Here is a 15,803-nt window from a genome sequence, read left to right as displayed (position 1 = left end):
GTAGGGCGAGGCCGGCGGGGGCAGGCCCGGGGCGAGGCCGGCGGGGGCGAGGGCCGGGGCGGGCGGCAGGCCGGGGGCGGGGCTGGGGGCGCGCGGCGGGGTCGGCGGACGGTGGGAGTTGTTGTTGTTGCGCACGCGCGCCTGCGCCCTTCGCAGCACGATGGGCGTGCCGGGCCGCTCGGAGTCCATGCCGGCCAGCTTGTAGCCGAAGCGCTTATAGGCCGCCTCCCTGACCGCCGGGCCTCGCGCCCGGGCCTTCTTGCTGCCCCTCAGCCGCGGGATGGGCTCCTTTTCCGACAGGGTCTTTTTGAGGAACCGCGCCAGCGAGGTGGCCGGGCGCGGCGCTGGGCGTCCGAAGTCCGATCTGAAGCCCAGGCCCCGGGGGGCTCCGAAGGCCGAGAGGGCGCGCTGGAGGCGGCGCTGCCGCGGCGTGAGGAAGCCCCAGAAGGGGTGGCCGTAGGGCACCGGGGGCAGCGGCGTTATCTCATCCTCTTCTTCGTCTTCGTCCGCATCTCCCAAGGGCAGAGGGATGTCCAGGGAGGGCGGCAGCGGCACGTCCAGCTTCTCCTTCCCAAACAGCTTCACCTGGGGCCGCGGGAAGAGGCGGAACCTGCGGATGAGGGACAGCTTGGACCTGGCGGGCTTGTCCATGCCCTGCTGCTCGAAGAAGGCAGCGCTGGGCAGGCGGAAGGAGGTGCCCTGCCGCTCACCACCCGCCTCCTCGGGCTCCTCCAGCTCCGCGATGTCATCCATGGGGTGGGCGTACGGGTTGTGAGGCGACAAGATGGGCGGTGGCACCCACGGGTACGCGAAGGCCGACTGCTCCGGCGGAAGATAGGGCCCCTCGGGGGGGTAGATGGCCCGGTCCCCGCCACCATAGACGCCTTCGGCGTAGGGGACGCTGTAGGGCGGCGCGTAGGGATCCAGGTAGGGCGGCGCGTAGGCGCCCAGGTAGGGCGGCGCGTAGGGGTCCAGGTAGGGCGGCGCGTAGGGGTCCAGGTAGGGCGGCGCGTAGGGGTCCAGGTAGGGCGGCGCGTAGGGGTCCAGGTAGGGCGGCGCGTAGGCGCCCAGGTAGGGCGGCGCGTAGGCATCCGGGTAGGGCCCGGCATACGGGAGGTCGTAGGCGAGGTCGTAGGGCGGGTAGGGCGGGTAAAGCGCGTCGGAAGGGTTGTAGGAGTCCTGGTAGTAGCCGTGCAGTTGCGCCTCGCCGGGGTATGGGTCGTAGTAGCCATAGGGAGACGCGAACCCCGACGGGGCCGCGTAGGGGGGCTCGTAGTCGTCGTAGCCGTAGCGGTAGCCGTAGTCGGAGTAGAAGGAGCCCCCGTAGTAGTCGGGGCCGTAGTAGTCGTAGGGATCCTCGGGCGGGTACCCGTGCGGGTTGTCGTAGGGCGGCCAGGCCGGGCCGCGGAGGCCGTAGGCGCCCCGGTAGGGCTCCTCCTCGTACTGGTACAGCGACTGCCGGTCGTAGTAGTCGTCACCCTCGCGGTGGTAGTCGTAGTACTCGCCCAGGTCCTGGAAGCCCTCCAGCCCGTACAGCGACCTGCGGGAGCCCGAGTGCCGGAACGGGGCCTCGTCCTCGAAGGGCAGGAAGCCCACGGGCTCGCCCGACTCGTAGATGCTGTGGGCGCGCGGGAACCTGCGCAGGCGACCCCCGGGCTGCAGGATCTCGGCGCCCGACGGGAAGGGCAGCTTGCGCGAGCCGGTGCGGGAGCTGGAGCGGTCCAGCCAGGCGTCCAGCGTGGCCTGCGCGCTGCCCGACTCCTCGGCCTTCTTGATGAGGAATTTCTTGGTGAGCCAGTTGATGGCCGTGGACGCCTTGCTGAGCGACTGGGCACGCGGGCGCAGGCGGCCGTAGCCGCGCCGGCCAGGGAAGCGGATCACCATGAAGGACGGCTTCTTGCCCTTCATGGCGCGCTTCTTCTTGCCCATGCGCATCTGCGTCATGAGCTTCGACGTGGACTTGAGCACCGTGCGCGCCTTCTTCTTGCGTTTGGTCTTCTGGGGTCCGGTGTGGAGGCCCCAGAAGAACGCCGACGCGCTCCGGAACTGCCCCTTCTTGGAGACCTTGGGCGTGCGGTCTCGGAAGCCCATGAACAGCCGCGAAGTCCCCTTCAGGCTCCGCTTGGGCTTCTCCGGCTCCGGCGCCTTCTTCCCCTTCTTCCCCTTCTTGGCTTTCTTCTCATCCTCTTCTTCCTTCGCCATGGTGGCCACCTGCTCTCTGCCAGGCCGGCCGGTGTCACAAGCTCAGGGCCTCGGGGACACAGGGACCTGCTGAGTCTCCTGCCTGCGGCTGGACGCGCAGCCTCCTCAGGCTCAGAGCAGCTGGTGCTGGCCCAGTGGCCGGGGGAGGGACAGCCAGGCTCCTTCTGGCTGGGACCAGGCTTTCAGGAGGGCAGATCCATAATTCATCTCCTCGGGCCCCGCCTAGAATTTCACCCTCGAGCCTGTTGGAAAGCACCTGGGTGTTGTTTATGGGAAGCAGGGGAGGCCCGGCAGGCCCATGCTGGGGAGACTGCGTTGGCCTTAGAGTCTCCACGAGGACAGCGGCGCCTCAACCCCTGTCAAGCCCTGCCTGAGCCTCCGCCACTCACCCACCGAAGTGAGTGCTTGGGCCACTGGGCCCCAGAGAGGGGAAACCACCTGCCCTAAACCACCCAGCACATCTGTCCTGGGCCACAGGTGGAGCCGCATCTCCTGAGCCAGGGTGGGACGTTCAAAGCCCACCAAGTCACCTTGGAGGGGAGGGAACCTGGGCCCCTCCGGGTCCTGGGCAAGGGAGGAGGGGTGGTGGGCATGGCGGGTGTCCAGGGCTGCGGTCAGTGTAACCAGAGCTGGCCGGCCTTTGGGAGCGTGAATAATTTATCGGGGAGAACCAGGCTGCTGGCTCAGAAGGCAGGGCGAGAAGGGGGCTTCTCGGTTCCAGCAGGGCCTGGAAAGGCCATATGCCTGGCGGGGGCAAGGGGTGCAGAGGGGCAGGAGCAGAGGGTGGGCCGGCCTGGCTCTGATCCGCAGCTCTGCCACCGACGGGCTGTGTGGTCTCAGGAAAGCCCTTTGTCCCCTCTGGGCCTCAGTTTCCTCCTCTGCAGGATGGGAGGGATAAGGCTGCCCTGTGTCCTTCACAGGGAGGAAATGAGATGTGATGGAGCTGCTGGGCAGCATCCGTGGCTGCAGGCACGCGTGTGGCCCATGTCGGAGGCCCCTGCCTGGCTCTGCCTCTCCTCCCGGTCTCTGCCTCTGCCGAGATGGCCATGTGGTCCCTGCCCTCTCCGGGTGCAGCTGATTCCTTCAGGCTGGACGCCTGAACCAAGGCCCTGTGCCCACTGTCTGGCCGGTGACCAGTCCACTTTTAAAAATCTGCACTGGAACAGGCAGGGGCTGTGGCTCGTTAGACGAAGGGGGTGGGGTGGGGCGGGGCGGGGCAGAACTTGGAGGCAGCAGTGCTGGGACCTGAGGCCTCTGAACTGCCTCCCCCCGCCCCCCCTTTTCCTCCCCCTCCCCCTCTCTCTGCCCGGGGATCGGGGATCAGGACATACAGATCCCAGGAGGCCGAAGACAGTTCTCCAACTACTGCCAGGCTCTCCGCTCACTGAACTCCTGTTTAGCCCTCGGGCCCCAGAGCAAATTCTTCGGTCGGTCGTTTAAGGTTTCGCACAGGAGACCCCAGGGCAGAGAGGTTCTGGCCCTGGTCCTGCCACTTGCTGACTGCGCCCGCAGCGGCTTCGGAGCCTCGGCTTGCTCAGAGTGAGATGAGGACAGAGAGGCTCTTCCCAGACAAGGGCGAGGAGCTGAGCGGTGGTCGTGCGAGCGGGTGCGCCCCCTCTGCCTCCTCACTCTCCTGCTCTGTCTCTGCTCCCCTGCCGCAGGCTCACCAAGAGCCCGTTGGTGCCCAGCAATTCGGGGGTGGGGGCTGCAGGTGCCCCCCAGGGAGTGGAAGCTGGACAATCAGGCAGCTTCCGGGGGCGGGGGCACGTGGGAACTGGGCCCCCGCAGGATGGGGTCTCAAGGGGGCATCCACTCCCCCATCACCCCCTCCGATGCTGCCTGCTCTCCTGCCTCACTCTGGGCTGTGGGGCAGAGGGTTCACTCTTTCTGAGCCCAGAGATGCCGACACCGCGCCCCCCACTGCCCCTCCTGGAGCTGGTTTGCAAATTGAGGCCCGGCCGCGCCACTGTTATCTCAAGAGAGTCTCGCAGTGGGCTGTGGGGTGGGAGCTGTCACCTCCGTTCTCCAGATGAGGAAACAGCCTCGGAGAGGTGAAGTGACTTGTTCAAGGTCAGCCAGCTTGGGACAGTGGAACCGGGCTCCAACCCAGGCCTGCGTGGTCCGGAGCCACCTTTCTTGCTAGTGCTAGGCCTTCCTCGCCTCTGGGCTCCTGGGCATGTGGGCCGTCGCGTGGGAGGGGAACAGCTCTGGACACTGGCCAGAGACAGGGGCTTAGCCGGGCTGACCCCAGAGTCTGGGCCTTCCAGGAGTTCTGGGGCAGAGGGCCCCACTTGAGCCACTGAGCAAGCCAGAGGCCCTGATGTGCCGGCGGAGGTCGCCCAGGCCGTGTCCCTGGTCGGGCCCCACCTGGACTGCCGGTCAGCCTGGCCCCTGTCCCTCAGGACAGCATGCACTGACTCGTCCGTTCGTTCATTTGTTCAGAAGCATCTGCTGAAAGCCTGCCACGAACCAGGCGCTGTCCAAGCACTGGGGACACGGCTAAGGAAACAGAAACGTGCCCTCGTGGCGCTGACGTTCTGGGGGGCGGGGACTGGCCACAAACAAGGAGAGTGAGTGAAAGATACAACCGGTGGGATGGTGGGAGTGCTGGCGCTGAAATAACGCAGGGCCACGGCATCAAGACTCGGGTATACAGCACCGAACAGGCCTGGGTGAGGCGCCCTGGAAGTGACACGGGGGCCAAGAGTTGCAGGAGGGGAGGGAGGGAGGGAGGCCTGGGGGAGCCACAGCGGTCCCGATGTGATGGAGGAACAGCAAGGCCAGGGTGACGGGGTGCAGTGAGGGAGCGAAGGGGGGGGTGGGGCAGAGGTCAGGGGTGAGGACTTGGCCAGGGCTGTGGCAGAGAAGGGGTGGAAGGGGACCTCCCTGGTCTTCACAGGATCCCTCTCGCTGCCACAGGAAGGACGGGTGGCAGGGGCTGAGGGCAAAAGCGGCGGCTGTCGTGGGAGCTACCGTGGGGCCTGGGCCCGGCTGGGGCGGGGCGGTGGACGGAGTGCTGGGATGCTGGTTATTTTGCAGGTGGAGCCTGTAGGCAACTCGCGAGTACCTGCACGGTTTCCTTACTGAAGCAGGCGGGCGAGTGGAGGCGGCCAGTGGAGGCGAGGAAGGCCCGTGGGTGGAGCGCTGCACGTGGCGGCCTCGGACGTCCACCGTCCAGGGAGTTGGCGGGACTTGCACAGCCGTCGGGGCGTCGGCGGCGTCGGGGTGGTGCTGAGGCCACGGTTCGGCACGATGGCCCCAGGGGTGGGTGCACGTGGAGGACAGGCCCTAGGAGTGAGCCTGGGGCCGCGCTGTTCGGGGCCAAGCCGGCCCCAGAGACCAGAAGGGTGGTGTGGGCAGACCCCGCTGCCCGCTGTCACCCAGGCCACCTCCCCAGAGCAAAGAGGAGCCGCGGCCCAGAATAACGACGTCGGTGAGAACAACGATAAGAGCAGCTTATTCTCGGCAGGCCCTGTGCCTGGCTGCCTATCTCACGGAGGCTCCCGTTGGCCCCAGGAGCGGAGGGTGCCCTAGTGCCCACACAGCTGAGGAGCCCGCGGCAGAGGCTGCATCCAGGACAGGCACGGGACCGACCCAGAGTTCCGAGCCGCCCCTCACAACCCCTAGGCTCCTTCTCCGAGCAGCGTGGGTGCGCCTGTGGCTGGGCTGGCCGCTCTGAGCTCCGCTCTCTTCATCTGGACGGGGGGCTTCGGAGCCCAAAGATGCCTGCCTGAGGTTCGCCGCAGCCCAGTGAGTCGCTGGCCACCGTCCAGCGCTGGCCTCCCAGCTGTTCTCCTGGGCAAAGCCCAGGCCGCCGAGGACCCCCAGTGTGGGCAGGCAGAGGTGTGGCTCTGGGCGGTGTCCCTGGGCCCCCCTCCCGTCCTCACTTTCCTCAAATGTCACGTGGAGCCGGGGGGTGGGGTTGCACCCTGCAGTCTCTAAGGGGAGCCCCCTTCTCTGGCTGGTTCAGGGTCCCACCTCCCTCTTGGGGTTCCCGGCCTCTGCTGCAGGCACAGAGCGGGTGTCAGGGAACAAGTCTCTCACTCATTCATGTGTCACCTGCCACGTGCCAGGCACCGTGCTGGGCTCCAGGGGGCCACAGAGTCGAGCAGAACCAGGCACGGCCTCCGCCCCCACTCAGCTCCTAGTGTCAGGGGGACACGAATGTTAAGCGAAAAGCCACACCAACGAGGGGGGAGCTACAGCCGTGGGAAGAGCCGTGAAGGCCAGGCCACGACGCAGGTGGGCGGACGCTGCATGGGGAGGCCAGGGGGTTCCCTGAGTTTCTGAGCCTGAGCCAAGATCTGAGGGATAAGGGAGCTAATCAGATGGAAGAGGGAACAGTGTTGGGGCGGATGGAAGAGTATGTGCAAAGGCCAGGTGGTGAGAGAGGTGGAGTGACGTGGGGCGTGTGGAGTGGCAAGCGGCCAGGATGGCAGGAGGGACCGGCCACGTGAAGCCGTGGGAGCTGGGGTGGGACTGTGGTCTCCATCTCTACGGCAGCAGGGAACGTGGCACGGCTTTGAGCTGTCAGGGATGCTGCGAGCAGGTCTGAAAATAAAAGTAACCAGCGCTGCCAAGCTTTCCGACGTGCCGGGCTCAGGGCCAAATGCTCTCCCCCAGGATCTCACTAGATCCTCACAGTGTGTGAGGTGGGAGCTGCCGTTGTGCCGCGTAGGTGGAGGGTCTATAAAACAGGTCTCGGGGAGGTTGGGTCGCCGAGCGAAGGGCCCACAGTGAGCACCCGGCCGCCTGGCTCCGGGGCGCCCTGCGCTCACCCGCGGCCTCACGCTGCTCCTTGCCTGGCCGTCCTGGACAAAAGCTTCGGGGCCGCTGTGTGGAGGATGGGGCGCGGGGGACAGTGGCTGTGCCGGGGTCAGCTGTGGCGGGGGACACGCTCAAGTCAAGTGGGCAGCCCCAGAGAGGGTTGTGTGGGGCCTTCAGGTCTGGCCCGGTGCCTGAGGCCAGGTGGGAGGTGTGGGAAGATGACAAGCTTGGTCCGAGACGCAGAGGGTTTTGGGGTGACCGTGGGCCGTCCAGGTGGAGAGTTGGGGAGGCAGTCTAGCCCCGCAGGTCGGGGGTGACGGGGGCGAGGCTGTCTAGGAGAGGGACAGAGCGAGAAGGGGGGACCCCAACTCCGGCCTTAAGGACTGTGTGCCAAGGAGGCAGGGAGGGGCTGCCGAGGAGGGGCCCAGGGGAACGAGGTTAGAAACCTCGCAGCTCCGCAGCGGGTGGCACGTGGCCTCGGCAGGAGCTGTTCTGGCAGCACGCTGGGGAAGCTGAGGGCAGAGGGTGGACGTGGGGAAGCCAGGCCGTGACTGGTGGGGGGAGGGGGTGGCCACAGGGAATGATGCATCCGGGAGGAGTGTGTTTTCAGTGGGGAAGGCCCAGCAAGAAGGCGGCCGTCTGCACACCACGGAGTGAGGCCTCGGGGCACCTCGATCTCTGACTTCCAGCCTTCAGAACCGTAAGAACATCTTGTCCAGTGTTTAAGCCACCAGCCTGGGAACTTTGTTACGGTGGCCCCGGCCAGGCCCGGGAGGATGAGTCACACAGACCCGCTGGCAAATCCTCAGGACAGACCCAGGAGAGAGCACACGAGAGGAGTGAAGGCTCTGACGTGGCCTCAGTCGTGGAGGGAGGGGTGGCTGCAGATGAGTGCGGGGCGTTGGGAGTTTTGCAGCCAGGGTTCGAGGGAGCAGGGCCGGTTCAGAGGCTGTCAGTGGCACAGGGAGATGCCCACCCTGGGTGGCGTAAGCACCCCCCCAGGGCCGGGCCAGATGCGATCTTGAGGAGGACAGATGAGTTTAGGGATTTTTGCCAAAGAAGGTTTCTGAGATGAGGAAGCGGCGAGTCTAAGCTGGAGAGGGAGGGACCCAGGGACGAACACGGGAACGTGGATGGACATCCGTGTCCTGAGCCCTTTGGCACCCGAGTCTCGTAAAGCTGCAGGCCAGGCCCCCTGGGAGCGCAGCCCTGCAGCCAGGGCACAGGGACGTGTGGGTACTGCTGACCTTCATAAAGACAGGCCGTTTGAGCAGAAGGGACCTCGGGTCACCCTGGCCAGAGCCTCCCTGCACAGAAGGCCCAGGAGGATGCGTGATGGGAACAGGGGGCGCCTGGGACAGGGGCTGACCCTTGGGGTGCAGCTTGGTTGTGTGGGGCAGGGACTTTTGGGAGGCGCTGGGGGCCTTCACCAGCCGGAGGGATGCCTCCCCCAGCACGAGGCGCCGCGAGAGGCCAATTCGTGCCGACCTACCCTCGCGCAGGCTGGACAGCCTAACCACGCTGACCACAGATCCAGGAGGCCAAGGACCCATCACAGACGCACAGACTGCCCTGGAAACAAGCCCACCCACGGGAGAGACGTGGGGGCCCAGTGACCGGAGCCTCAGACCCTGCCCCCCAAGCCCACACTGGCCAAGGAGGCCCAGACATCTAGCCTTATCTCCATCCTTTCCCAGCCTGCTTGGGGGACACAACAGGCCTGGATCTGACGCCCTGTGAACCTGAGGCAGGAAGCGGCAATGACCATCACCCAGGCAGAAACCCTCCCTTGGGACCTTGTGGCCAGGCCTTGTGGCAGGAGGAGGGGCCAAGGTAAGCAGCCCACCGTCGCCGAGAGGAGGACTGCGCTGGGCATCGATCAGGTCGTTTTACAGGTGAAGAAACCGAGGCTGAGACAGACCTCACGGTGAGGGAGCAAGGCCACAGGTCAGCCACTGCCCCCTCCCCCTTCCCCCTGGGGGTGCCAGTCGGAGACCCCAGGGGTCCAGGGCCGGGTCACCTTACCTGGGTCCAGTGGCCTGCTCCCTGTCCGCATGCCGTCCAACGGGGGTCCTTCGGCCAGGCCCCAGGAATGCGGCCGCCAGTGGAGAGGCTGTGTCTGTATCATGGGCGGCAAGCCCAGCCCACCACGCTGCCCGCCTGGGGCCCCATGCATATTTAATAACGTCTATTATTCCTGTTTTGTCACCGGAAAGGAGGCTGAGCAGCTGACAGAGAAGGCAAGAACAGCTGGGAGAGCCGGGCAGTGGGCCTGCTCCACACCCCAGCCCCCAGGGGCTCTGGCCCTACCTGCTGGCCCAGTGCCTCCGAAAACCTGTTGCCACCTGCCCCAAAGGCTGCAGGGCCAGGAGAAGTCTTCTCATTGGCTCAGCAGCCTCAGACTGGGCTTCAAATCCCAGCTCTGCGCTCACAAGCCGTGTAGCCGAGGGCAGGTCACCGCCCCGGAGCCCAGGCTGCTGGCAGGCCCGCACAGCGCCTCGCGTCGCTCCTCAGAGGCCCCCTGGACCCCAGGCTTGGGCCTGCTCCCCCAGGGCCCAGGCTGCACGTGCTCACTGCTGCCCCGAGCAACCTGGCAACCGAGTTCAGCAAACTTACACAGCTGTCCTCAGCGAACAGGCATCGTTCCACTTTTTATTTCAGGAAGGAGAGCCGAGAGGTTTGGGGGGCAGGGCGGGGTGGTATTTAGAGGAATCGCAGAGCCGACTCCAAGTCCCCCACCCCGGGGGGGTGTCTGCCCCGGGCTGGGTCCTGGGCTCTGTGCTGGGCAGGGGGTGGCCCTCTGGACTGGTCAGGCTGTGGAGGGTGTGAGCTGGGCCTTTAGAGCCCCAGATCTCTGGTTTCCATCACGGGGCAGCCCTGGGGCGGGGAGTGGATAGGGGGTTCTGTCCTGGGCAGCCCCCTCCCTGAGAACCAGAAAAACTGGCCGGAGCTGAGGGGCCGCCAGGGACCCAAGTAGGCGCAGCTCCCTGCCCGGCATCAAGCCAGCCATCTGCCCGAGGCCCTAGCTGGGGGCGGGTGGGCCACTTGCTCATTCCGCGCTGGAAGGGGCCGGGGGGCGGCGGGGGCGGGGTGAGAAGGCGCAGGCCCAGGGACCCAAATAGGACCCCTTCCAGAGTCCAGTCTCACGGGAAACGCCGCCAGCCCAGCCCATGCCCAGCCGCGTCCTAAGGCCCCAGCATGCTCTCCACCATCTGCCCATTGAAGAAATTTCTGCAAACAGCAGAGACGTGAGAGACCCCTTCCTGGGGTGCATTTGTATTTTGCCAGTTTAGGCTCTGGCGAGTCCCACTGGGGGCGGGAGCAGGGCCACTACTTCTTCACGATCTGGATGACGTCCTCGTGCTCCATGGTGTGGGTCAGGCCCACCCGCTGCGGGCTGTACTTGGTGCTGGTGCCCTGAGTGGGGAGCGGGACGGGGGGCCACGTCAGCCTCTGTACCCACCCGGCCGAGACTGACGGTGTCACTGGAAGGGGGTGGAGGTGCGGATGGGGGGCCGAGTGGGGGTCCCGGCGCCAGCGGACCCTGCAGCCTCTGACAGCAGGACTCCCAGCGGTCCCACCGGCCCAGATCCCAAAGCGGGAGGGCCCTGTCCTGTCCGGTCGGGGTCAGCGTGCAAGCCACACCCCCCGCAGAGCAGGACTGACGGACACCCCGGTCCCCATGCGGGAGGACGGGAGCTCCCGCCTGACCCTGGCGCCGCCCCGGGCGACCCTGCCCGCCTCCCGCCCGAGACTCACCCACACCAGCGCGTACTTGAACTGGCTGGCGAGTGACCGGTGGATGCGGTGGCACTGGGGGACGGGAGAGAGTCGGACGGTGAGCCCGGGCTGCGCCCGGAAGCAGCCGGGCCCAGGGCAGCTGCTCTGGCGGTCCCCGCGGAGCCTCGGCGCTCACAGCTGCTCTGGCGCTCCTGCTTCCTGCCTCTGTGGGGCCGCCCACCCACCCTGCTGGAAAGGCAGCCCTGACAGGTGCTCTGGCAGGTGGATGAGGGCGGCGGGCAGGGTCCCCACCGGGCCTGCCTCTCACCTCCTGCCGCCCGGACCCGGAACCTCCCACATAACACGTCGCCCCCCAGCCCAGGACGGCCCACGTCCTGTAGCACTTCCGAGTAGGGACAAAGGTCACAGGAACCCAGCGCTGTTAGGAGGCCCGAAGGGCAGAGAGCTTGGAGGGCAGCCAGCTCTTCCCCCCCGAGAATGTGGCCCCCCGGCTGCACGGGCTGGGCGGGCGCGGTGGAGGCGGCCGGGGTGAGGATAGTGCGACGTCGCCTGTCCTCCACGTGCCCACAGCCTCACACGCCCCGGGCAGAGACCAAATGCCTGAGCCCAGACATCAGGCCCGCAGGAACGTTTCCGGGGGGCCTTCCTGATCTGGGCCTCCTCTGGGTGACCAAGGATGCGTGGCCACGGCAGAGGGCACTGCCCGCAGGGACGAGCACGGACACACACCCCCCCGGCCCGACACTCGCTGTTTTCTAGACCGAAAGATGAAATCTGACGGTCCAGGTCAGCCCTGGCCTGTAAACGCGCCTGACGTTGTATTCAGCTTGCCCCCGAACGACAGAACTAGACCTGCCTGACAAGCTCAGGGTCAGAGTTGCAGGGTCGTCCCGGGACCCTGGGAGCCCTCGAGGCAGATGGGGGGGCGCCCTCCAGTTTGCTGCAGGTCCCATCGCGCCCTGGCATCCCTGACACCAAAATCAGTAGGAGCTGTTTCCCACTGAGCCTGCTCCACGGCTCTCCCTGGAGAGAGGCGTTCCTATGCACTTGTGTCTCTAGCGATGAGGGAGGATGGAAGGCCGCCCCAGGTCACCTTTTTTCTTGTTTAAATTTTTCAGCTGCACCGCGCAGTATGTGGGATCTTAGTCCCCGATCAGGGATTGAACCTGCGCCCCCTGCAGTGTAAGCAGAGTCTTAACCGCTGGACCAGCAGGGAAGTCCCCTAAGGTCGTCCTTTTTAATACTGTTTGTGGATGGGAGACCCTTGAAGCCCAGTGCCTCTCACCCCTGACGGCACTGCCAGATCCTTTCCGCCCCTGGGGCTTATGGCCCGTGATCCTGTGCAGGCAAGGCTCTTGTCGGCTCCACTAGGTGGACGGACTGCAAAGGCCCCGGGGGCTCGGTTACCCCCGGATGAGGTTACCCCTCAACGTTAGTATGTGGGCGCCAGGGTGCAACCCCATGTCTGACTGGCTTCTCTACTTTGGGTCTGTGGTCAGCGCCCAGGCAGGCCTGTGCGCACAGCATGGCACCTGTGAGAGGTGAGTATCCAGGAGGGGCTGAGGCCCTGCAAGGCAGGCCTCGCCGGGACAAGATCCAGGCTCTGGAACCAAGGCCCCGCAGGCCCCTCCCCACCTTCTAGCACCTGCCGCCTTCGATCCTGCGACCCTCCGTGCCAGCTGGCAGCCAGCGGCCCACAGTGCACGTCCACTCCTGCCTCGGGCCTTTGCACCTGCCGCCCCACTGCCTGGAACAACCTTCTGCTCCCGGCCTCTCCGGCTTTCCCGCCAGGTGTGGCAGAAGCCCTACGTCCTGAGAGGGCCAGGGCATGGGCCGACGTGCTGCCGGCCACCCCCCGACTGCACTCCCCTCGGTGTAGGACTGTTCAGCTGCAGGACTGGGTGGCTGGCATCTGTTGACCCCAAAGGACCCCAGTTCCGGCAGGAACCGGGGCTACTCGGCTGGGCACTGCCGCTCACTAGCGTGTTGGGTGCACTGGGCCCCCGGGACGGAGCCGATCGGGTGCGTGGAGGGGCGGCCGCGCGGGGGACTGAGCGGAGGCAAGCGTGGGGGAGACACGACTGGGAACGCACAAGCCAGGATCGTCCTGGGCGGCAGCTCTGCGGACCGAACGCCTGAATGGCCCCGAGGACCCCGCAGCCCTGGTGGGACAGGACGGTGACGACCGCTCCCCAGACGTCTTCCCCGCGCCGGGCGGCGAGCCGAGTGCCGTACCCGCTGGACCCCGTTCCGCGCCGCCCCTAACTGCAGCCGGGTGGCGGGACACGCGTCCTGCACCCGATGGCAACGCGGCGGCTGAGGGCCGGGAGGACGTCAAGCAGGACCCTGGGCGAGGGGCAGAGCTCCCCCCACCCCAGCCTGGGCAGGTCCCCTCAACTCACCACGTGCTCCACAGAGGCCCCTTTCCGGAGGATGATGGCGTCCGTGAAGTCCGGCCTCTCTGCACAGACGGGCGGGGCGGGGCGGGAAGTCAGCAGAGTCAGGGCCCACTGCCACGCAGCCCCCCTCCGCAGGACACGGAGGCCCTTCCAGTCTCCGGCCCTGGCCTGCCCTTCCCCCACTCCCGGGCACACCCTCGCTAAGAGCCCCGAACAGACTTCTACAGCCTCGACTCAACACAGAAAATCAAACTACACCCAGTCCAGGGTGCAAACTCCTGCAAGCCCATCAGCCACAAGAGCCCCGGCCGAGGGGACCCGCGGGAGAACCCGGGCTGGACCGGCTCCGGCCGGGCAGCCTCATCTCCCGCTGCGGACACGGCCAAGGTCAACGCAAACTGCCCAAACTCGGCCGCTAGGCCGTGGGGTGTGAGGCGCGTGCGCGGGGTGGGACGTCGGGGAGGCCCCTGTGTGCCCAGTGCCCTAGAGCCTTGATGTAGCGTCTGTCACTGCTCGGGGAGCCGCCGCTGGCGGTGTCTGTCCCATCCCCACACCCCCCTCAAGGCCAGCAGCCCCAGAACTCGGCATTCTTTGCCGCAAGGCTCAGGCCAAGGCCTCTGACAGGCTGCGGTAGAGGGTGGTGCCGGCTCTGAGACGGGAGAGAGCCGTCGTGTAGAGATTGGCTGGGCCGGGGCTGGGCCGGGGCTCTGGGCGCCACGCGCAGACCAGGCGGCCCGGGGGCGGGGGAGGCCCGGCCGCCTCTCGGGCCACGCGGCCCTGACTCACGGCCTCTCTTCTTGGTGTAGATGCAGGTCAGGGCCAGGTACTCCCAGAGCATCTCCAGCAGGTAGTCCAGGTTCAGCTTCATGCCGCAGCTGCCGGGAGGAAGGGGCCGGTCAGAGCATCCAGGGCTCCCGGCACCCAGGCCGGTGCGGCCCAGCTGGTGCCCATAGGGCAGCACAACCGCAGGCCTGACGGCGCTTCAGCTGTCAACACCTCTTGTCGCTGTCACGTTCACGCCCGGCACAGCCTGCCGTCTCTCCGGGGCCCTGCGGAGGGCACAGGGCACCTGTGGCAGCTGGGGTGGCCAGAGGCAGAGGACGACAACGCGGAGCCCACCCCCGAGCGGCCCAGGGCTGCCCGGCAGGGGTCTCAGCGATGCGGTGACCCCTGGCTTGGTCCTTTGCCTCTGTATTGCCCTGAGCGGGGACCCGCCCTCCCCTGCGATGCACGTGAGCAGGTACGGGGTGGCCTGCAGGGCCCTGGGGACGGGGCCCGGACGCAGCAGCAGGAGGGGAGCCGAGCTGTCCTGTGGGAGGGACACCCGCTCTCTGCTGCTCTTCGTGGCCACTAGGGACGCCCAGGAAGCAGTCCTCGCGTGGGCCCAGGGCCCGCCTCCTCCCCAGTCCCCGGGGTCCCGCTCCCCAGAAGCCAAGCGTCACCGTGATGCCGCAGAGCACCTGGGTGGAGCTGGGGAGCCAGCAGGGCGGGCACAAAGCCAGGCCGCCCCGACAGAGGGCGCCGCAGCCATGGCGGCCAGAGCGCAGGCGGCTCCCGGGACCCACCCCTCAGAGAAGCCCCCACCTGAGGACTTCAGTCCCTTCGCCCTCCCAGCGGAGGTGACAGAGCCGCATCTTCCAGGGCCTCAGGAGCGGCGGGCTACAGCCTGGCTCTCCCTGGGGGTCTGCGGTTAACTGCTAAGCCGCGAAGCCGCTAACCGCTCTCACTCCCAGACCCTGGCGGGTGAAGTCCTTGTGTTTTCTTAATCGGAGCTTACCCGTCACCCACCTGCCCCAGACAGGTTAGGGGGACTCGGCCAGGGTCACCAGCAGCCGCCGGGACGGCCTCCCACCCAGAGAGGGCGGCCGTGAGCCTCACCTAATGACCACGCTGTCAGGTTTCCGGGCCAGGCGGTCCACTTCCTCCATTGAGATCTGGTCGATTTTGTTATAAACCTGGGGTTGGAAAGGGGGAGGGGGTGTTGGGGAATGAGAGGAACAGAGCAGTGTGGCAACAGAGCCCCCCCTGCTGACTCAAGGACGGCGAGAGGCTGAAGGGGCCTGAGGCCCCCGGCCCCCAGAGAGGCTGGGCTGGCGCTCCGGGGCCAAGCGCCAGGTGCCTGCGGGACTCAAGCAGCCCCGGGGTGAGGGCTCCCCTCCCACGTGGCGGCCCCGGGGGCGGCGCCACTTACATACAAGCAGGGCATGTACACGCGGTTGCCCACGATCACGTCTATGAACTCGTCCGCGGAGCAGTCTTCTCGGAAGAGCACCTCCGCGTTGAAGATCTCTGAGGGGCCAGGGTTAAGGGCAACCTGCGCGCCAGCAGCGCCCCCCGCCCCCCCCGCCCCCGCCGCCAGCAGGGCCTGAAACAGCCGACTGCGAGATGCGAGATACGCCGCCGAGAGGGGCCGTGAGGTTATCTGCTTTCACGGTTTTACATGATTTTAACGTTTGGGGAGCTCGCTTACTTTTCTCAAGGAAGCACAACGTGTAAGGGGTTCAATCGATATTTTAAATCTTTGCTGTTACAACAGAAGAAACGACGCACTTGCCAGGATCGCCAAGGCAGCCAGTTCCAGAGCCTGGAGCGCTGGTCCCGCCCCCCTACGACGCGAGCTCCCCCCCACCGCCCCGCGGCCGCCCCGCCTCCGCTCCAACCCCCGCCCCCAGCCTGGCCCCACCCCGCCCCCGG

The 15,803-nt window shown here is 66.8% G+C and overlaps 2 protein-coding genes across 3 annotated transcripts in view; both read right to left on the bottom strand.

The window, feature by feature from the left end:
• The window catches only part of MYO15A (myosin XVA), a 46,877-nt gene extending 44,675 nt beyond the window's left edge, over positions 1-2,202 (bottom strand). The window contains exons 1-2 of the mRNA XM_028498071.2: positions 1,104-2,202; positions 11-935 (exon numbers count right to left, since the gene is read on the bottom strand). Coding sequence (XP_028353872.2) covers positions 11-935; positions 1,104-2,202 — 2,024 coding nt within the window. The remainder of the gene's footprint in view (positions 1-10; positions 936-1,103) is intronic.
• A 7,397-nt stretch (positions 2,203-9,599) lies between these two features.
• DRG2 (developmentally regulated GTP binding protein 2) overlaps positions 9,600-15,803 on the bottom strand; it is a 14,803-nt gene continuing 8,599 nt past the window's right edge. The window contains exons 8-13 of one of the 2 annotated variants that reach the window (XM_007121012.3): positions 15,301-15,398; positions 14,988-15,064; positions 13,896-13,984; positions 13,113-13,171; positions 10,729-10,782; positions 9,600-10,386 (exon numbers count right to left, since the gene is read on the bottom strand). In XM_007121012.3, the coding sequence (XP_007121074.1) occupies positions 10,300-10,386; positions 10,729-10,782; positions 13,113-13,171; positions 13,896-13,984; positions 14,988-15,064; positions 15,301-15,398 (464 nt within the window). In that variant the 3' untranslated portion in view covers positions 9,600-10,299. The remainder of the gene's footprint in view (positions 10,387-10,728; positions 10,783-13,112; positions 13,172-13,895; positions 13,985-14,987; positions 15,065-15,300; positions 15,399-15,803) is intronic. The other variant, XM_028499965.2, reaches the window with a different exon arrangement.

This window comes from Physeter macrocephalus, chromosome 14 (genome assembly GCF_002837175.3).
Source record: "Physeter macrocephalus isolate SW-GA chromosome 14, ASM283717v5, whole genome shotgun sequence".
NCBI lineage: Eukaryota > Metazoa > Chordata > Mammalia > Artiodactyla > Physeteridae > Physeter > Physeter macrocephalus.
The sequence above is the reverse complement of the archived record's forward strand: the minus strand, read 5'-3'. Positions and strand labels throughout refer to the sequence as shown.